General features: G+C 43.0%; 2 protein-coding genes across 13 annotated transcripts in view; both read left to right on the top strand.

Moving 5' to 3' along the window:
- LOC118313612 (low-density lipoprotein receptor class A domain-containing protein 4) overlaps nucleotides 1-21,543 on the top strand; it is a 169,792-nt gene that overhangs the window by 61,419 nt on the left and 86,830 nt on the right. For all 4 annotated transcript variants that reach the window (XM_047331026.1, XM_047331030.1, XM_047331029.1 and 1 more), the window contains one exon: nucleotides 18,196-18,336. In XM_047331026.1, coding sequence (XP_047186982.1) covers nucleotides 18,196-18,336 — 141 coding nt within the window. The remainder of the gene's footprint in view (nucleotides 1-18,195; nucleotides 18,337-21,543) is intronic.
- LOC124849884 lies at nucleotides 2,035-17,380 on the top strand. 9 transcript variants are annotated; one of them, XM_047331021.1, is made up of 20 exons: nucleotides 2,035-2,488; nucleotides 4,160-4,271; nucleotides 4,367-4,529; nucleotides 4,662-4,854; nucleotides 5,085-5,156; nucleotides 6,352-6,426; nucleotides 6,643-6,732; nucleotides 7,649-7,723; nucleotides 7,939-8,028; nucleotides 8,896-8,970; nucleotides 9,186-9,275; nucleotides 10,060-10,134; nucleotides 10,352-10,441; nucleotides 10,964-11,035; nucleotides 11,150-11,255; nucleotides 11,667-11,737; nucleotides 11,825-13,892; nucleotides 15,695-15,868; nucleotides 16,435-16,479; nucleotides 16,607-16,725. In XM_047331021.1, exons 1-19 carry the CDS (start codon nucleotides 2,456-2,458, stop codon nucleotides 16,446-16,448), a joined length of 3,738 nt encoding a protein of 1,245 aa, XP_047186977.1. In that variant the 5' UTR covers nucleotides 2,035-2,455; the 3' UTR covers nucleotides 16,449-16,479; nucleotides 16,607-16,725. The 9 variants fall into 9 exon arrangements, with proteins under 9 accessions (XP_047186977.1, XP_047186965.1, XP_047186961.1 ...); XM_047331009.1 differs by lacking the exon at nucleotides 16,435-16,479 and having other exon boundaries at nucleotides 15,698-15,868; nucleotides 16,607-17,380; XM_047331005.1 differs by lacking the exon at nucleotides 16,435-16,479 and having other exon boundaries at nucleotides 2,036-2,488; nucleotides 11,828-13,892; nucleotides 16,607-17,380.

Raw genomic sequence — 21,543 nt, 5'->3', positions numbered from 1 at the left:
CGAGGGGCGGACAGACAGAAGATTATATGAGTCTGAACGAGGCGTCTAGACAGACGACCGGAGACCAAATGAAAGACGCAGACGAGAGGCCGGGCGATCCACTGAGGCCTCACTAATTGCCACTCAGAAGAAGGGGAGAGGAGTCTCTCCAAAGAGCGCTCGTACCGGTCTGTTCTTCGGAGCCGATCTCTCCTCCTGCCTCCCCCACCGCCCACCGGCGTCTAGACGGGAGCGGAACAAGCTGTTCTTGTTCGGGCAGGAAAGGGAGAGAAAGTGCAGTGTCACCGGGCCGCTGACTGAATCGGAAGTGGGACTCGCACCAGGAAGCGAAGCTGGAAGGGGGGTGTGTGTGTGTGTGTGTGTGTGTGTGTGTGTGTGTGTGTGTGTGTGTGTGTGTGTGTGTGTGTGTGTGTTGTATACGTGCAGGTACACGGGGCCAACGCTGCCTGCTTGTGCTGATCGAACGCAGCTGCATCGCCCCCTCCCCAACCGCTCTAATGGATTTCATTAACAATGTTTCCGTCCACTTCGCCTGTGAAGGACAAAAGCCTCCGAAAAAGAGAGAGAGAGAGCGAGAGAGAGAGCGAGTTGCCGCCAGAAGTGCGGAGAGTCTCGCGGAGACTTGATTACGCCGGTCAATTAGACCTGTGTAATCAATTTAAGTAATGAGTTTGGCGCACGGGAGTCAAGCTGATCCGTTGCCATGGCAGAGACATCGTCTGACTGAATATTTTAGTGGGCGTCTTGTGTAAATCACGTACTGTCCACGTATGAAGCAGGAGCCATTTGTTGGACTCACATATGAATATGAAGTGATTCCTTACAGACAAATCCCAAAAATCACTTCCTATTGTTTCTTTTCCATTCATGGCTGCAGAGTTTCAGGTCTGTTCCTGTATCTGTTGTGCTCCTTTTGAATTCTGAAGTCATCTTACTGGGACCACAGGAACCGAGGAGTCAGCGTCAAGACTATAAGTTTCAAAATGGAAATGATCCGGGGATGTGGAGGATCTAAAACGACGTGAGGTGAAGATGCTCGCACCTCCAGGCCGCAGCAGCTGCCACGCCCTCTCCAACATGTTCAATCTCCAACAGACACTTTTCCTTCCTTGTAACTTGGAAAAATCACGTCCACTGCAAAAGGAAATAACTTTTGTGATTCCACAGGAAGCCGCACGCTGGCGTAGTGCTCAGCAAGAAGGTTGTGGGTTCGAGTCCCGGTTCAAACCAACCAGGGCCTTTCTGTGTGGAGTTTGCATGTTCTCCCCGTGTGTGCGTGGGTTCTCTCCGGGTTCTCCGGCCCTGTGATAGGCTGGCGACCTGTCCAGGGGGAACCCCGCCTCTCGCCCAATGTGAGCTGTGATTGGCTCCAGCTCCTTTATAAGCAGTGGATGATGGATGGATACTGCTGCAGTACACTGACCCTATCTGCTCAGCTTCTTATTAGAATACATATCTGTGCATCTGGTTCTTTATCGTTGAAGATCCGTCTGTTTCCTGATCTTTGAGGAGTGAAGCGGTGGACGGTGTGAGAACTGCAGCGCACTAACTCGCTCTCCACTGCGTCAGGCACTCGCCTTTCAGTGTTCGCCTGTTGTGATTAAGTTGACCATGATTCCTCATTCCCTCACCCGACAGAGTGTGAAGACGTGTTGTGGTGATGCTGACACGTCGTGGTTCGGGGGCAGCGGCACATGAAAGGCCCGTTTGAAAAGAAAAAAAAAGATTTATTTATTTGTTGCTTTGAGCGGGAGAAAACTTTTTCCGTCTGACCTTGTTTCTCAGCCCATCAAATCTGTTTCATGTTTTTGAGTTTCCAGGTTTTTTTGAAAAAAGTAATAATTTCACACGACCTTGCACATTGTGAGACAAATCACTGTTTGAGTTGTTTGTACAGTTAATCAGTTCTTTTACATATTTCAGAGTGTGGCTGTATTCAGGACTGTAGCACTGACGCTGGTCTGTGTGTGTGTGTGTGTGTGTGTGTGTGTGTCTGTGTGTGTGTGTGTGTGTGTGTGTGTGTGTGTGTGTCTCTGTGTTGGTATATGTGGTTTGGAAGGACATTGTACCTGACATTTCACCTGGGCTCCGCGGACCTAGTGGGATTAGGCGGACTATGCCAAGGTCCGCCTAATTCAAAGAGTGTATAAGCATTTGTTAGTGTCTAACTAACATATATTCTCATTTTCTTTGAAAGTCCTTTTTTACCACTTGACCTGATTTTGAGTGTATCCCAGTGTATAGCACAGCGGACCCCATCGGTGGGTCGTAGATTGCAGTTTCTTACACATTTCTGATACACAAGTGCAATTTGCGCGCGCTGTGTTGTGATTGGGTGGTTGACCTATGTGGGCGGGGCATACAGCCTGACGAGTCGACGCTACTCCTGACCACGTTTCGGCTGTCGCCTTTTAAAAATTAAATGTACCTGGAGAACAACAACATGGCGTAACTGATGAAGCCTACTGGGACAGCGCTGTACACGACGGTAAGGATTTAAATTTGTAAATATAACATACATATGGTTGATTTTATGCTTTTTGCAGTGTAAGCCAAAGTTGCTTTTAGTCGGTGCATGTGCTAGGCTAGCAGAGCTAAGTTTCTTAGCGGCTTCGTGCAGCTCGTTAAGCCACGAACATACATTTATTTGCTATTAAAACAGAGTACAGTCGGCAGAGAACAGGGCAGAAGTAACTAACATAAGTTGGCAGCTCAGGTATTTTTTAATTCAAAACCAAGCAATAAAGTATACAGCACAGAAAAAAATTACCTTTATTTGATTGTTGGTAGCTTGCTAGGCAAAGTCAATATGTTTGTTGCTACGTTTGCCTAGCCATATACACGTGCTGGCTCGGCTCATCTGCCAGGCCCGGCAGGTGTTTGCTTCTCCATCCCAGCAGGGCTACCTGGTTGTGGGTGTGCTCTCAACTGATGATGCGCCGCCCGGAGCCGCACTTTGGGCTGTGGGGGGGAAACTGTGGTCTGGTGCCCTCACATTTGCCCTTACAGAGTTAAGTGTAATTCCTGCGCAACGTAAAACCAGAGCTGATTAAATACACTCTGGAAGCTCAAATGGCGTCCGGTTCGCTTTACTGCGGCGCCGGTAGCAGCGGGGCCGGGCCGGAGTGGGGCAGCGGGGCTGGCAGCAGCGGGGCCGGGGCGGAGTGGGAGCGGGGCAGCGGGGCTGGCAGCAGCGGGGCCGGGGCGGAGTGGGGCAGCGGGGCTGGCAGCAGTGGGAGTGGGGCGGAGTGGGGCAGCGGGGCTGGCAGCAGTGGGAGTGGGGCGGAGTGGGGCAGCGGGGCTGGCAGCAGTGGGGCAGCGGGGCTGGCAGCAGTGGGAGTGGGGCGGAGTGGGGCAGCGGGGCTGGCAGCAGTGGGGCAGCGGGGCTGGCAGCAGCGGGGCCGGGGCGGAGTGGGGCAGCGGGGCTGGCAGCAGTGGGGCAGCGGGGCTGGCAGCAGTGGGAGTGGGGCGGAGTGGGGCAGCGGGGCTGGCAGCAGCGGGGCCGGGGCGGCGGGGCTGGCAGCAGCGGGGCCGGGGCAGCGGGGCCGGGGCAGCGGGGCTGGCAGCAGCGGGGCCGGGGCGGCGGGGCTGGCAGCAGCGGGGCCGGGGCGTCGGGGCGTCGGGGCGTCGGGCGCCGGACCTCAGCTGAATGTGGCTCGGTGCGGCCAAATGTGCCAGTGGAAATGGGCCTTGTACGAAGAAGTAGAAAGCAGCAAGCTTTGAGCTCAGGTTTTGACTATTGTCATTGTTAGTTTCTGTTCATTTAACTGCTTTGGTTTTCTGGGCCTGTAAGAGGATGTTTCTAATTTAGTTGAATGAAAATGTAATATCATTAACAATGTAAAAAACAAAAGAACAAGGGGAAACCATGCTATCTGGTTTATTTTGTGAGTGTTGGTTTATATTATTTCACAGTTTGAATGTTTTTACTAATTTTACTGGTAGGTATGAGGTATGAAGTCTGTTCATTGAGCGTCCTGTGAATGTCACAGTTTAGATTATTTTCTGAAGATCAGACAATCACTGTTGAAATGTTTGGTTGGGGTTATTTTTTTAGACTGAAAAAGTTAAGGTGGATCTCACTGCCTTTTCACAGTTATACTTTTTTTCTGATCATGCTTGTCATACAAATTAAGATAAGTTTATTGCCTTCTGAAAGCAAAACATGCAGAGGAGAAGACGTGTTAACCCAAAGGAAGATGCAACATTTTATATTACTGCTGGAAGGGACAAAGTGGCACTTGACATCAAATACATCAATGCCATCAAAGGTAAGTTGAATCACTGTCTGTATAATCATAATTAAACTTTCTTTTAAATGTCACCTTGCTATTTGTCACTTATTTGTTATTTGTGTATGACCTAGGTCGTGGTATCTTCACCTCTGCTCCATTTGAAAAAGGAGACTTTCTGGTGGAATACAGAGGTGAACTGATAACCAAGCAAGAATGTGAGAGGAGACAGAGAGTCTACCATGACCACCTCAAAGTCTTTATGTTTGAGTTCCATTTCAATGGAAAACTGTGGTGGTGCGTACTAATGTTAATATGCTTATTTTGATAATAATTGCTTTGTGTGCTCAACATAAATTTTTAAGTCAGGCAAATTTACCTTGTCTAAATTGTGTGTTTTGAAATTAATTGTTACTTGTGTTTTTGTAGTGTTGATGCATCGACTGAGGATGGGTCATTTGGAAGAGTGGTAAATGATGACCATTTAAACCCTAATGCCAGGATGAAGTACTTTACCGTAAAAGGGAAGCCCCATCTGTGCTTATTTGCAGTAAGAGACATAGGTCCAGGAGAGGAGATCACCTACAATTATGGTGACTCAAACTGGCCATGGAGATGCAAGGTGCTTAAAATTCTACTTTGTGAAATTGATAGTTCTCATAAATGAAATGCTCTAACCACAGAAAATTGCACATAAATACTAAATATTGTCCAAATATCTTTACAGCATTATTCACACCATTAGTTGATATTGTAAAACAAAACAACTAAACTGCCACATCAAAAATACTGACTGTTATAAAATGTCATTTTAGTTGATCTCATTTGTCTCATGTCTGTTAAAATGTTTAGAATCCTGGCAAGTCTTTGGAGACGATACATGGTGAGGGACCACCCACATCAAAGCCTTGTACAAGTGAAAAAGTAAGAAATGATTTCTTTGTAGTCTAACTACAAAGAAAATTTTTCTCATTTCCTAGTTACCCACTTGTAGTTTTTTTTTGTTAAAATGACCAGGTTTGAGAATTTAAAGTGGAAAAAATAAAAGGACATTTTGCTGTAGTATGAACAAAACTACACTTGTTGACTGGGACCCTGTTAATTGTACTGTGCTTCTACAGGCCATTTATTGGTTCAACTCTTTGAAACTAAGGCTAACACAATCAAATAGAATCGTAGTGGAGAAGCGTTTAAAAGTATGGTACCACCTACATTTGATCTGCATGTTACTTTAATGTGTTTGGTAAATTGTCTATGAAATGCTGTGTCTGTGTGTATGCAGTTGTCTGAGTGTGATATGGTTTATATCGACCGTAATTTATAAGGACATTGACATGAAATGCTGTGTGTCTGTGTGTATGCAGTTGTCTGAGTGTGATATGGTTTATATGGACCGTAGTTTATTAGGACATTGACATGAAATGCTGTGTCTGTGTGTATGCAGTTGTCTGAGTGTGATATGGTTTATATGGACCGTAGTTTATAAGGACATTGACATGAAATGCTTGTCAAAGCTTAAGTTACTATGATATTTCAGTGTATGCGTGTGTGTCGATTAGCTAAACACCTTTTATGTCATAGGGGGACCACAGTGTTTATGTGGTCCTGATCCCAGGTGGTGTTCACAGTGGCATCACTTTGGTTTTTAAGAGTACTTGGACCACCTACATTTGATCTGCATGTTAGTTTAATGTGTATGGTAAGTTGTCTAGTTACATGTCACGAATAGGGTCCCAGTCAACAGTAATAACTGGAATTCATGACAAGGTCTCATTTAAATGAACCACATCTAATCTAACAAGTATACAGGTATGATGTCACTCAGTGAGAAAGGCTTACAGCAACTTCTTCAAGGTAGAGTCTGAGATCATTCTAGTAACGAAGTTGTCTGTAGATATACAATGGAACAACAAAATGCTGAATTCATCAGTTCACATTAACTTTGGAGATTGTAGTTTTATAATGTATAGACTGATGTTGCCTGTTCCAAAGCAGATTTGTTTCCCTCAAAACACATGCAGAAACACAACCATGATAATTTAAACATAATGTTAGACAGGGAACAACCTTGTCTTCAAGATATTTATGGTAATCTTTACTGTTTTTTCTGTTGTTAAAGGATGTTGACGAGGACACGTCTCAGAGGGGTTGTGAAGCCACAAATTGCCCTTCGTCAAGTGAAGATGTTGAAGAGGTATGTTGTCATAAAACATTGATTTCCATTTTATCTCTCACTGTTGATCTATATCGTATAAAATTACCCAGTGAGCTTTTAGCCAAAGTTTCCCCCTTGGTGCTTTTGTCAACAGTTGGATGGTTTCTTTTATCTAGACCCCAAATATCATCTCTAGTGGTACATCCCCATTACATGTCTGTTAATTGTCCCTTTGCTCTGCTTTATCTGCTACAGATGATGGCTGAGGGCAGCCCGAACAAGCTGGCTGCGAGTTCCATGAATCTGCCGAGTCCTCTTCTGGATCCACTTGGCAAGGTTGAAAAGGTAAATTAATCTAATGCACCGATTAATGAGGTTACTTATGGCAAAAAATTTAAACAGCCAACATGTTTCACTGATGCTCTGTGTGTCTGCAGTTGTCTGAGTGCGATATGGTTTACATGGAGCTTAATATTTAAGGACATTGGCATGAAATGCTGTGTCTGCAGTTGTCTGAGTGTAATATGGTTTATATGGACCGTAGTTTATAAGGACATTGACATGAAATGCTGTGTGTCTGTGTATGCAGTTGTCTGAGTGTGATATGGTATATATGGACCATAATTTATAAGGACATTGACATGAAATGTTTGTAAAAGCTTAAGTTACTATGATATCTCAGTGTATGTGTGTGTCGAGCAGCTAAACACCTTTTATGTCTTAGGAGGACCACAGTGTTTATGTGGTCCTGATCCCAGGTGGGGTTCATAGTGGCATCACTTTGGTTTTTAAGACTACTTGGACCACCTACATTTGATCTGCATGTTAGTTTAATGTGTATGGTAAGTTGTCTAGTTACATGTCATGAATAGGGACCCAGTCAACAGTAATAACTGGAATTCATGACAAGGTCTCATTTAAATGAACCACATCTAATCTTACAAGTATACGGGTATGATGTCACTCAGTGAGAAAGGCTTACAGCAACTTCTTCAAGGTAGAGTCTGAGATCATTCTAGTAACGGAGTTGTCCGTAGACATACAATGGAACAACAAAATGCTGAATTCATCGGTTAACATTAACTTTGGAGATTGTAGTTTTATAATGTATAGACTGATGTTGCCTGTTCCAAAGCAGATTTGTTTCCCTCAAAACACATGCAGAAACACAACCATGATACTTTTCATTTAATGTTAGACAGGGAACATCCTTGTCTTCAAGATGTTAATGGTAATCTTTACTGTTTTTTCTTTCTTACAGTTTGTTGACGAGGACACGTCTCAGAGGGGTTGTGAAGCCACAAATTGCCCTTCGTCAAGTGAAGATGTTGAAGAGGTATGTTGTCACAAAACATCGATTTCCATTTTATCTCTCACTGTTGTTCTATATCGTATAAAATTACCCAGTAAGCTTCAAACCAAAGTTTCCCTCTCGTGCTTTTGTCAACAGTTGGATGGTATCTTTTATCTAGACCCCAAATATAATTTCTAATGGTACATCCCCAGTACATGTCTGTTAATTGTCCCTTTCCTCTGCTTTATCTGCTACAGATGATGGCTGAGGGCAGCCCGAACAAGCTGGCTGCGATTTCCATGAATCTGCCAAGTCCAGTTCTGGATCCACTTGGCAAGGTTGAAAAGGTAAATTAATCTAATGCACTGATTAATGAGGTTACTTATGGCAAAAATTTTAAACAGCCAACATGTTTCACTGATGCTCTGTGTGTCTGCAGTTGTCTGAGTGTGATATGGTTTACATGGAGCTTAATATTTAAGGACATTGAAATGAAATGCTGTGTGTGTCTGCAGTTGTCTGAGTGTAATATGGTTTATATGGACCGTAGTTTATAAGGACATTGACATGAAATGCTGTGTGTGTCTACGTGTATGCAGTTGTCTGAGTGTGATATGGTTTATATGGACAGTAGTTTATAAGGACATTGACATGAAATGCTTTTCAAAGCTCAAGCTACTATGATATATCAGTGTATGTGTGTCGACCAGTTAAACCCCTTTTATGTCTTAGGAGGACCTCAGTGTTTATGTGGTCCTGACTCCAGGTGGTGTTCATAGTGGCATCACTTTGGTTTTTAAGATTACTTGGACCACCTACGTTTGAGCTGCATGTTAGTTTAATGTTCATGGTAAGTTGTCTAGTTAGATGTCATGAATAGGAACCCAGTCAACAGTAATAAATGGGATTCATGACAAGATATAATTTAAATGAACCACATCTAATCTAACAAGTCTACAGGTATGATGTCACTTAGTGAAAAAGCCTTACAGCAACAATGGAACAACAAAATGCTGAATTCATCAGTTCACATTAACTTTGGAGATTGTAGTTTTATAATGTATAGACTGATGTTGCCTGTTCCAAAGCAGATTTGTTTCCCTCAAAACACATGCAAAAACACAACCATGATACTTTTCATTTAATGTTAGACAGGGAACATCCTTGTCTTCAAGATGTTAATGGTAATCTTTACTGTTTTTTCTTTCTTACAGTATGTTGACGAGGACACGTCTCAGAGGGGTTGTGAAGCCACAAATTGCCCTTCGTCAAGTGAAGATGTTGAAGAGGTATGTTGTCACAAAACATTGATTTCCATTTTATCTCTCACTGTTGTTCTATATCATATAAAATTACCCAGTGAGCTTTAAACCAAAGTTTCCCTCTCGTGCTTTTGTCAACAGTTGGATGGTTTCTTTTATCTAGACCCCAAATATCATTTCTAATGGCTCATCCCCAGTACATGTCTGTTAATTGTCCCTTTCCTCTGCTTTATCTGCTACAGATGATGGCTGAGGGCAGCCCGAACTTGCTGGCTGCGAGTTCCATGAATCTGCCAAGTCCAGTTCTGGATCCACTTGGCAAGGTTGAAAAGGTGAATGAATCTAATGCACCGATTAATGAGGTTGCTTGTGGCAAAAAATTGAAATTGCCAAAATGTTTCACTGATGCGCTGTGTCTGCAGTTGTCTGAGTGTGATATGGTTTACATGGAGCTTAATATTTAAAGACATTGAAAGGAAATGCTGTGTGTGTCTGCAGTTGTCTGAGTGTAATATGGTTTATATGGACCTTAGTTTATAAGGACATTGACATGAAATGCTTTTCAAAGCCCAAGCTACTATGATATATCAGTGTATGTGTGTGTCGACCAGTTAAACACCTTTTATGTCTTAGGAGGACCTCAGTGTTTATGTGGTCCTGACTCCAGGTGGTGTTCATAGTGGCATCACTTTGGTTTTTAAGATTACTTGGACCACCTACATTTGATCTGCATGTTAGTTTAATGTTTATGGTAAGTTGTCTAGTTACATGTCATGAATAGGAACCCAGTCAACATTAATAAATGGGATTCATGACAAGATATAATTTAAATGAACCACATCTAATCTAACAAGTCTACAGGTATGATGTCACTTAGTGAAAAAGCCTTACAGCAACATTGGAACAACAAAATGCTGAATTCATCAGTTAACATTAACTTTGGAGATTGTAGTTTTCATAATGTATAGACTGATGTTGCCTGTTCCAAAGCAGATTTGTTTCCCTCAAAACACATGCAAAAACACAACCATGATACTTTTCATTTAATGTTAGACAGGGAACATCCTTGTCTTCAAGATGTTAATGGTAATCTTTACTGTTTTTTCTTTCTTACAGTATGTTGACGAGGACACGTCTCAGAGGGGTTGTGAAGCCACAAATTGCCCTTCGTCAAGTGAAGATGTTGAAGAGGTATGTTGTCATAAAACATAGACTTCCATTAATATCTTGCCCTGTTGTTCTATATCGTATAAAATTACCCAGTGAGCTTTAAACCAAAAATTTCCCTGTCATGCTTTTGTAAACAGTTGGATTGTTTCTTTTATCTAGAACCCAAATATCATCTCTAGTGGTACATCCCCAGTACATGTCTGTTAATTGTCCCTTTCCTCTGCTTAATCTGCTACAGATGATGGCTGAGGGCAGCCCGAACAAGCTGGCTGCGATTTACTGGAATCTGCCAAGTCCAGTTCTGGGTCCACTTGGCAAGATTGAAAAGGTAAATTGATCTACTTTTTTAGTTTTAAGACTAGTTTTCTCTGGCTATTTTGTTATTAACCTAGTGATCACATCTACCACATTTCAGAGTAGATTTAATATAGACTGGGCACACTGATCTGTGGTGTCTGTATTTTCTCTGGTTGCCAGAGCTGAAGGTATAGGAGTCAATTGAACAGCGGCGATGTACAGTTATTTGGTCTCGTAGAGACAATCCATAGATGTATGGGAAAGACAAATTAAAAAATTCAGAGAACAGTGTTTCAGTTTGTTTTTTTTCATCATTCCTTTTTTTCATCATACCTGACTCCTGTTTTTCATACTTCTGCAAAGAGTGTGATTATTTTTATGTCCCAATCTCCACAATACTCAAAGATATTCTTCAGAGAACTTTAAAAGCCCACACTTTTAAACTTACATCTTTTTTCTGGTTTAAACAATTTATAGAGAAAGGAAACCAACCAATTAGACACAGAACACTGTGGTAATTTTTTTACCTGTTTGCTCTTGTTCTCTTTTTTAGTTGACCACTGAGACTAACCAAAATCAGCTCACGAGTCCAAATGAGACTGATACAGTTTTCAACAGTGAAAAGGTATATTGAATATCAGATTTATAATGTCTTTGATTGGATTATTTTTCTCAGGATTCAGTAGATATCAACATGTAAAGGTTTTTCACATCTTACTGCTCTTGCACTTGCCAACAGTGTTGCAAACATCGCCTGGTGTGCACAACAGTCTCCTCTTTGGACAGATGCGTTCAGTGTGTGGGACCAGTATCTGCCTTCAAGTGGCTTGGCTATCGCTGCAGAGGTGAGATGTTTAGTGTGACAGAGGGCAGTAAGTGGATATATTTGATGTGCTCTAATGTATGATGAACTACTCTGTAAAGAAACACCTATGAAAACTTCTCCTTTTCATAGGCTATTATACAAACAATTTTTCGAGTTTTATGATGAGTAAAAAGGTATCATGATGAAACTGAACACTGCTACCTCTGAGTCTAGATCGCGGCATGTGCTCCAGATTACTTAAAGATGTTTCGTTTTGCCTAATTGACATGGACACTGTTATGCTTATTGTTTTCCTGAATCCACCTTTGTTTTTTAAACAGTTAAAAGTCTTTGCTGTTTTTTGTGTTCTAGATCACTACAGTGTTATGACAAGAGAAAAACGTATATAGCCGCACAGTGCTAAAATTAATATACTCAAAATGTGTTACAGTTTGTTCCGGGGTCTGGCATAAATCCTGCCTCAGACAAATAACAACTGATTACATCCAAGACCCATCACAGGTGAGTATCCTCTTAAAGGTTGTTGAACTTGAACCATCTTTAAGTGTCCATCACCACATAAAATGATTTGCTTTCTCATCATTTCAGCAGCAAAAGTTCCCTAGGTCTTCTGGGGATGAACTGCTTTCAGATGAAGACGACCTTCCACATTCAGAACTGAACCAAATATTGGATGATGATGATTACGTATCCGATATGGACTACGTACCCAACTCAGACTCACACGATGATGACGATGACTATTCAGATGCAAGCATACACTTGATGCCAAGACTGTTGAAAGCTACACAAATTCAAGAGAAAGTGGTAAAACCCGATGTTGGAACATCTGATGCCTCAGACACAAACATCCTAGTTGTGCCCAGCACTTCAAAACATCCACCTCTTGAAGATCCCATGGAAGTCGCATCTGATTCAGGAAATTCCATCAAAGACTCATCAAGGGATCCAGAGGGTAAAGGTGAACTTCATGAACAAGACTTGCCACATCTCATTTTTAGTAAAAAAAATTACTGTTACATTTGTGGTAAGCCACAAAGCAAGATCTCCCGCCATTTGAGAACACACAAGACACATGCTGAAGTTGTACGTGCATTTTCCCTTCCAGAAGACTCAAAAGAGCGCAAGACAATATTAGAAAAAATGAGGAATAAGGGAAATTTTCAACACAACACTGAAGTTTTACAAGGTGGAACAGGACCAGTCAAAGTGAAAAGGAAACCAAAAGCTAAATCACAACCAGGAAAGTTCATTCACTGTATGCACTGTCAAGGGATGTACATTCGTAAGGAGCTTTGGAGACATGTCCGCAGATGCCCCTTTAAGCCAGAAAACCAAGATTTGGATAAAGAACCTGGGAGAACTAAAGTGCTGGCTTTGGCTGCAGCTCACGAGTCTGCATTCTCTCAGCAGATCTCAAGTGGAGTGTGGAAGCTCCTTGGTGTCATGAAACAGGATGAGATTGCCTCCATTGTGCGAAATGACCTATCTATTATTCAGTTTGCCCAGTCGCTCTACAACAAACACGGACAAGACCCTACAAAACATGAGTACCTGCGACAGAAGCTGCGTGAAGTGGGGCGTTTGTTGTTATGTCTGCGCACAGATTTCTCAGTACAAAACTTAGAGGAAGCTGTTAAACCTGCTAACTTCCAGAGAGTTGTGCAAGCAGTAAAGAAAGTTGCAGGTTTTGATGAAGAAAAAGCCTCATACCTTACACCAAGCCTTGCGCTGAAACTGGGACATGCACTACAGAAAATCTGTGACATTGTTCATTGTAGGGCACTCATGGCAGAAGATCAAGAACTGATCAGGTCCACTGAAATATTCAAGAAGTTGCAAATGTCCAAGTGGTCTGAGTTGGTGTCTCATAGAGCCCTGAACACACTGAGTGATGCAAAATACAACAAGCCATCAACATTGCCCTTCACAGAAGATGTTCAGACCCTTCATCGCTACCTTGACAAATCTGCAGAAAGTTCATTTTGCAACTTGAAGGAGACAGCTACCACTCAGAACTATGCTCAACTTGCAAAAGTCACTCTTGCACAAATCATTGTGTTCAATCGAAGACGTGCTGGGGAGGTTTCAAAAATGCGTCTCAAAAGTTTTCATGAAAGAGACAACACAAAGCTCCATGACGATGTGGCCATGGGTTTGTCAAAGACTGAGAAGAGACTCTGCAACTATTTTAGCCGAATCGAAATAATGGGAAAAAGAGGCAGAAAGGTTGCAGTTCTGCTCACACCAAGAATGGTTGATGCCCTGTCACTTCTTGTCAGTAACAGAGCTGAATGTGATGTTTGTGCCACAAATGTCTTCCTGTTTGCAAGACCCAAATCAATGAGCTACTACAGAGGACAGGACTGTTTACGTGTTCATGCAAGTCAGTGTGGAGCAAAGCACCCTGAGTACCTTAGGTCAACACATCTCAGGAAACATGTTGCTACACTCTCGCAGGTCCTTAATTTAAAAAACAATGAACTTGATCAGGTTGCAGATTTCTTGGGTCACGACATCCGTGTTCACCGCGATTTCTACAGATTACCAGTTCCCACAACTCAACTGGCCAAGATTTCCAAACTGCTTTTGTCAATGGAAAAAGGAGATCTTTCCAGCATGCAGGGGAGATCACTGGATGAGATTGAAATTGAAGGTTTGTACAGAAATTTTTTTTGTAGATAAGTTTCTGAGTGTTTATTTCTTTTTCTTATTTAAGTCAAAGGATTTGAATTTATTTCATTTTCATATCCATATATAAGGTCCACTGTTCAGAAAAACGGGAATAAAAGCCCACAGTAGGGCTTGGTAATAATTCAGCATTATTGTTTCAGTGGAAACTGAATCACAATGTGATTTTGTCATTTTAAAAAAATATATATATTGTCCAAATAAATATTTGTAAGCAAACTAACTAGAAACTAAATACTCTACAGACAGATGAGGTGAAAGAGAAAAAAAACACAAAATGTCTTGTGGTGTTTGGCCACCACTGGAGTTAGAGTACTCCTCAGCATTGCTTCTACTGGAGGGATGAACATCATTCTTCCAAATGATATTCCCTCATTTGGCTTTTTTGATGATGATGCTAGAGAGCATTGTCTAACAAGTCGGTCCAAAATCTCCCAGAGTTCAACTGGGTTTAGACGTGGGGACTGTGAAGGCCACAGCATATGATTCACAAGCATTGCCATCCTAGAAGAGAGCACTCCCATCAGGATAGAAATGTTTCATCATAGGATAAGGGGGGTCTCTAAGAACTGCTTTGTATTGATCTGCAGGTCCTCTAATGGTGCTTTTCCACTGCATAGTACTGGCTCGACTCTGCTCGCTTTATTTAGCTTTTTCCACTAGGGATGGAACCTGGTACTTTTTAGTCCCACATCTGGCCAGGTTCCAATCGAGCTAAGCCGATACTAAAATGTGACGTGAAAACACTGCCGACTGCTGATTGGACAGAGAGTCTCGTCACATGACGCGTTGTCAGCACCTGTGTGGAATCAACTGCATTTGTTATGGTTTTACTTGTGATTTATTCAGGTTTTTACCTTAATTTGTCACCCAGCTTCAGATGAATATTAAAATGAGGTGAATAAAATCCTGAAGCCTTCACAGTCACCAGATCTCAACCCAGCTGAACAATAAAAAGATTTTGGACCAACATGTAAGACAATGCTCTCTACCCCCACCAATACCCAATAAATCATAGAAATTTTGAATTCCAAATCTATTTAGAAAGGAAGTAAAGCTTTTATTTATTAACACTTTAAAAAGTATACAAAGTGCTTCACACACCAACAAAAAACAATGACTTACAATGACTAAATTACAATTACAAATTTACAAACACCACAACATTGAGACTTAACTAGACTGATCCAAAACAAAAGACACAGAGGTGAGACAGTCACAGACATCTTTAATATATATTTAAAGTTCAACATCTATCAGCTTGCTCTCTGTGGTTGTTAATGAGCCACTAGGGGTAAATGCACACAATATATGTCCATAACTGGTTGTGTGGATCAAGTTATAGCAAACGATAACAGTCAGTGCTAACCTCAGTGACTGCATTTCCTGTAGCTGCTAAAAAGCCTTTATGTAATTTGTCATTGAAAGCTTTTATTGTGAACGAAGAGCAGCAGAAAAGTTTAGTGATTGATTTCAATTAGGAATAATTCAGTACTGTCAAATCCAGCCCCAATAGGCAATAGGAAATTGGGATAGGTGAAAATGATGATGATAATTCAAGTGAAATGCATTTTGATCCTCACGAAAACTGACCGGTCAATCATGATTGTCAGTTTGGAGAACCCTGCTTTAGATTCTTAACTCACCTAATAGGGTTCTTCAGTTAACACTGTAAACCAATTTACAGAATTTTGGTCTGAAATTATGCTACTATATATTAAGCATGGAATGTAAAAAATGTTTTTGTTTTTTTTATCAATTTACCAGAAGAAATCGCGGTAAGTGATGCTGAGGCCAAGGACAGGGAAAGTGAGCCTGAGAGTGATGAAGCAGGGTGTGGAACCAGCAAACCTGTGGATGATGCAGACTCAACATTCACAGCTGCGGAAATGGTGTCAGCGGTGTCATCCACAGTAATCGAGACTGCCCCTCCATCTGAAGGTAAGCATCTTCAAATTGCTGGAATGTAAGAAAAAGGTAAACACGACTGGGAATGTAAAGACGTCAGAAGCATGTAAGTGTCTCTTGGCCTCCAGAGGTCCACCATATTGCCTGCAGCTCGGAATGCTGAAGTTGTAATAGGCGAGCCGACAACAGCTGCAATGCGCTTCACAATTCACTATTGGAGAGATGCACCTCAAAATGATATTACCTCATTTATATGTACAATCTTTATTTAATCTGCTCATCTATTTGAGATCAAGAAAGATCAGGTGCAAACATAACAAAGGGACATAGTGTCATTACTAGGCATCAAGACAAAACTAAAATTTAGAGATCAAAGTTTTTCTGATATTATTTGGTGTTGCAGATGGTGGTGGAGAACATCTTACATGCTGCTCCAAAATCTTTTAGACGTGTTCAGCTGGGTTGAATTCCTGTGGCTGTAAAGGCTGTAGGATTGGATTCACTTTGTTTTCATCTTCATCAAACCATCTGCAGTTAATGTTTCTCCACGCTTATTCAGATTTTTCCTTAAATTTTTCCCCTGTCCGTGTATTCCAAAGTGTCCACACACTAAGTGGACTTGTCTACAGGGTGAACTATATCAAGTGAGCCATCAAATAAAAACCTAAAGCAAATACTCATATTCATCAAAGAAACAAGTTAACAAGAATATTTTAGTCAATTGTGTCATTGATTCAACTCAGGTTTTTTTCTACCTTGAATATTTTACAGGAAAAGTTGACCATCGCGAAGCTGGGGCCAGAAGATTGTGTCCGAAGAGAGTGTGGATTAAGGCTGAGGTTGCTGCAGTGATGCGCTATTTCAGCAAGCAAATAAAAGAAGGAAAACTGGCCACCAAAGCTGAGTGCAGTCACTGCAAGGAGGTAGAGGGGCCCGTGTTGGCAGAGAGAACTGTCCAAAATATTAGGGACTTTGTCAGAAACAGAGGGAGGGCTGCAAAAAGGCAGCAACAAAAACTGTAAACTGTAAAAACTGTGTGTGGGGGTGAGGGGTCGGGGGGGTTTTTTGTTAGAAGCAGGAAAGCTAATGGTTCTTGTGCAGTTATGCCAATATACAGTTAAAATAATATGAAGCTACAGTGATCTCTTTTGTTATAATTTATAATTTTTTTTAATGTTTTCGTTATGCTGATATGTTAAACTTTCACGTCTTCACACACAAGCTGGGAACCCAGAGCAATTCTCTTTTGTTTTAATTTATTTATTTTTTGTTGAGGGCAACAAAAAGTTAGAAAAAAAAACTGTTAACCCACAATGTGTGGGGGTGAGGGGTCTGGTTTTTTAGCTAATGTAGCTATAAAAAAAGTTGCCAATATACAGTTAAAATAAGCTGTGAAGCTACAGTGATCTCTTTTGTTTTAATTAATTTATTTTTATTTGTGGATATTCTGATGTGTTAATCTTGGATGACATTTTCAAAGTTGTGTGGAATGACAGTTCTAACATTTACAATTTAAATGCAATAGTTTAAAATGTCAAGACTCAATTGATTGTGGGTGTTCTTTTTTCTTATGCTCAGGATTAAGTGCACTTATTTTTATGCACATCTTAACACATTTGTTTCATTCACATATTTTTGTTAATATGTTCATACATTTGAGTATTATGTAGAGGTAGGACAGTAGTTCATGTGCTAGAGCATTTCTTCTGATAATAACATCATCATATCATGACTGTTCCATTAATGCTTGATGCAGTCATGTTGTGTCTTTATGTTAATGAGACATTTAAAAAAGTGACATCATTGTCCCTTTAAAGTCCATTTAATGTTTGTTTGGACCCCATTAACCACGTTTTTCTCAAAAAGAGAACGGTCTACATAAACCATAATAGTGTCTGGGTGCTGTCTATGAGGATGTATGAGGTTGGGAAGGGTGTAACTGAAAGCTAAAGTCACCCAAATTTTTTTCAGATTTTTTAGAGCGTTTTAACCTAACTCCCATAGCTCTAGGACCTCAGGAAAGGGTAGTCCACCTTAACCACCACCGGGCCTGTTTGGAGAAAATGTCCTGCTAAATCATATAAACCCGTATGTGTGTGTGTGTGTGTGTGTGTGTGTGTGGGTGTACTTTTGTTTTTTAACTAACTCGTGTGAACGTGTATTTTGTAAAGATAAAACTTTTTCTTTGTTTAATTGTACTTTTCAATTATGGTTGATTGTGTAAAAATTATACACCTCACGGTTCCACCGAGATAAAAAATAAACCACATCATTTTGGCTTATTGTTCCAAGTAGTTGTGCTAAGAAAAGTGACTTATCCAACTCTCCCTCCTCCCCCGCCCCCCCCCTCCCCGGAGCAGAGTGCATGTTCCACTGCACCAATGGGAATTGTTTGCGTCTGGGCTCGCTCATCTGCAACCAGCTGAATAACTGCGGAGACAACAGCGATGAGGAGAACTGCCCCGTGGTCACCCAGCACCCGCCGCCGGGCATCTTCAACTGTGAGTGCTGCAGGATATCGCTACACCTGTGTCCCCCCCACCATCAAACTCCCTCGTCCCTCTCTCTTCTCTTCTCTCTGTCTCCTCGTCCCTCTCTCTTCTCTTCTCTCTGTCTCCTCGTCCCTCACTCTTCTCTTCTCTCTGTCTCCTCGTCCCTCTCTCTTCTCTCTGTCTCCTCGTCCCTCACTCTTCTCTCTGTCTCCTCGTCCCTCACTCTTCTCTCTGTCTCCTCGTCTCTCACTCTTCTCTCTGTCTCCTCGTCCCTCACTCTTCTCTTCTCTCTGTCTCCTCGTCCCTCACTCTTCTCTCTGTCTCCTCGTCTCTCACTCTTCTCTCTGTCTCCTCGTCCCTCACTCTTCTCTGTCTCCTCGTCCCTCACTCTTCTCTCTGTCTCCTCGTCTCTCACTCTTCTCTGTCTCCTCGTCCCTCACTCTTCTCTCTGTCTCCTCGTCCCTCTCTCTTCTCTCTGTCTCCTCGTCCCTCACTCTTCTCTCTGTCTCCTCGTCTCTCACTCTTCTCTTCTCTCTGTCTCCTCGTCCCTCTCTCTTCTCTCTGTCTCCTCGTCCCTCACTCTTCTCTCTGTCTCCTCGTCCCTCACTCTTCTCTCTGTCTCCTCGTCTCTCACTCTTCTCTCTGTCTCCTCGTCCCTCACTCTTCTCTTCTCTCTGTCTCCTCGTCCCTCTCTCTTCTCTTCTCTCTGTCTCCTCGTCCCTCACTCTTCTCTCTGTCTCCTCGTCTCTCACTCTTCTCTCTGTCTCCTCGTCCCTCTCTCTTCTCTCTGTCTCCTCGTCCCTCACTCTTCTCTCTGTCTCCTCGTCTCTCACTCTTCTCTCTGTCTCCTCGTCCCTCTCTCTTCTCTCTGTCTCCTCGTCCCTCACTCTTCTCTTCTCTCTGTCTCCTCGTCCCTCTCTCTTCTCTCTGTCTCCTCGTCCCTCACTCTTCTCTCTGTCTCCTCGTCTCTCACTCTTCTCTCTGTCTCCTCGTCCCTCACTCTTCTCTCTGTCTCCTCGTCCCTCACTCTTCTCTCTGTCTCCTCGTCCCTCACTCTTCTCTCTGTCTCCTCGTCCCTCTCTCTTCTCTTCTCTCTGTCTCCTCGTCCCTCTCTCTTCTCTCTGTCTCCTCGTCCCTCTCTCTTCTCTTCTCTCTGTCTCCTCGTCCCTCACTCTTCTCTCTGTCTCCTCGTCCCTCACTCTTCTCTCTGTCTCCTCGTCTCTCACTCTTCTCTCTGTCTCCTCGTCCCTCTCTCTTCTCTCTGTCTCCTCGTCTCTCACTCTTCTCTCTGTCTCCTCGTCTCTCACTCTTCTCTCTGTCTCCTCGTCTCTCACTCTTCTCTCTGTCTCCTCGTCTCTCACTCTTCTCTCTGTCTCCTCGTCTCTCACTCTTCTCTCTGTCTCCTCGTCCCTCACTCTTCTCTCTGTCTCCTCGTCCCTCACTCTTCTCTCTGTCTCCTCGTCCCTCACTCTTCTCTCTGTCTCCTCGTCCCTCACTCTTCTCTCTGTCTCCTCGTCCCTCACTCTTCTCTTCTCTCTGTCTCCTCGTCCCTCACTCTTCTCTTCTCTCTGTCTCCTCGTCCCTCACTCTTCTCTTCTCTCTGTCTCCTCGTCCCTCACTCTTCTCTCTGTCTCCTCGTCCCTCACTCTTCTCTTCTCTCTGTCTCCTCGTCCCTCACTCTTCTCTTCTCTCTGTCTCCTCGTCCCTCACTCTTCTCTTCTCTCTGTCTCCTCGTCCCTCTCTCTTCTCTTCTCTCTGTCTCCTCGTCTCTCACTCTTCTCTCTGTCTCCTCGTCCCTCACTCTTCTCTTCTCTCTGTCTCCTCGTCCCTCTCTCTTCTCTTCTCTCTGTCTCCTCGTCCCTCACTCTTCTCTCTGTCTCCTCGTCTCTCACTCTTCTCTCTGTCTCCTCGTCCCTCACTCTTCTCTGTCTCCTCGTCCCTCACTCTTCTCTCTGTCTCCTCGTCTCTCACTCTTCTCTGTCTCCTCGTCCCTCACTCTTCTCTGTCTCCTCGTCCCTCACTCTTCTCTCTGTCTCCTCGTCTCTCACTCTTCTCTCTGTCTCCTCGTCCCTCTCTCTTCTCTCTGTCTCCTCGTCCCTCTCTCTTCTCTCTGTCTCCTCGTCCCTCACTCTTCTCTTCTCTCTGTCTCCTCGTCCCTCACTCTTCTCTCTGTCTCCTCGTCCCTCTCTCTTCTCTCTGTCTCCTCGTCCCTCTCTCTTCTCTCTGTCTCCTCGTCCCTCTCTCTTCTCTCTGTCTCCTCGTCCCTCTCTCTTCTCTCTGTCTCCTCGTCCCTCACTCTTCTCTGTCTCCTCGTCCCTCCTCCCTGTTGTTTTCCGTTTCCCCCTGAGCTCCTGAGGTCTCTCTCAGGTGTGATGTGGACGCTGCAGGTGCAAACTTATAATGAATATTCTTGCGGTTGTGGCGTGACGATTCTAAAAGTGCTGAACGCCGTCAGAACCATATTTACTCAAGAAGGGTTGTAATGGAGACATATTATGCTTTACGAGACGGGAGCGAGATAAAACCAAGCGTTTTCAGACAGATGCTGTGAAAGAGGAAATGTTTTCTGAACATTTGAGCGTGTAAACTTCTTCAAATGATGGTGAAAATGACGAACCTGATTATGAGCATATGTCGCCTGTCGACAAACAACATGTCACATACATTATCTTCATGAGTTGATTTCCCGATAAAGGCATCAGTTTCCAATCAAGTTGTACACACAAGTCAGAATACACAAGTCTGTGTGTTTCATGCCACGGCGACCACAGTCTTCATCCCATCGCCTAGCAACAGTTTGCAGTTCTTTGGCCGTGACCAGGACGCCTGACCTCGACCAACGACCACAATCAGAAAAGCAGATTTGAGTGTCTGAAGCTCGGCACACCACTGAGGTTAATGGTTTGTGTCGTAGAAACTCCTGACAACGCACCTATGACTTTCTATGCTATTTTCTGGCATTTAGATCATAAACTAATATGTGCACCTTGTATTAATCCTTTGTGTAGACTTTAGAAATAAAACTAAAATACTACGACCGACCCACCGGAGTCCCTCACCATCGGTCCTGAAGATCTCATAAGCTGGTCCGACACTTTTATCCGTCAGCTGCAGGTAAATATAACAAGCTGCCAAAGGGGGAGACTGAGAACCCCCGCGGGCAAATTACTGGAATTTCCCACCTTTCCAATTTCCTCTCAGTTTTTGTTTGAATCT

The sequence above is a fragment of the Scophthalmus maximus genome, chromosome 1, assembly GCF_022379125.1.
Source record: "Scophthalmus maximus strain ysfricsl-2021 chromosome 1, ASM2237912v1, whole genome shotgun sequence".
Classification (NCBI taxonomy): Eukaryota; Metazoa; Chordata; class Actinopteri; order Pleuronectiformes; family Scophthalmidae; genus Scophthalmus; species Scophthalmus maximus.
The sequence above is the reverse complement of the archived record's forward strand: the minus strand, read 5'-3'. Positions and strand labels throughout refer to the sequence as shown.

Coding starts and splice junctions, on each gene's coding strand:
- LOC124849884 (XM_047331004.1), top strand. CDS start 2,456: ATGAAGCCTACTGGGACAGCGCTGTACACGACG. Junction 6,427..6,642: donor CAAGTGAAGATGTTGAAGAG/GTATGTTGTCAT, acceptor TATCTGCTACAG/ATGATGGCTGAGGGCAGCCC. Junction 9,276..10,059: donor CACTTGGCAAGGTTGAAAAG/GTGAATGAATCT, acceptor TCTTTCTTACAG/TATGTTGACGAGGACACGTC.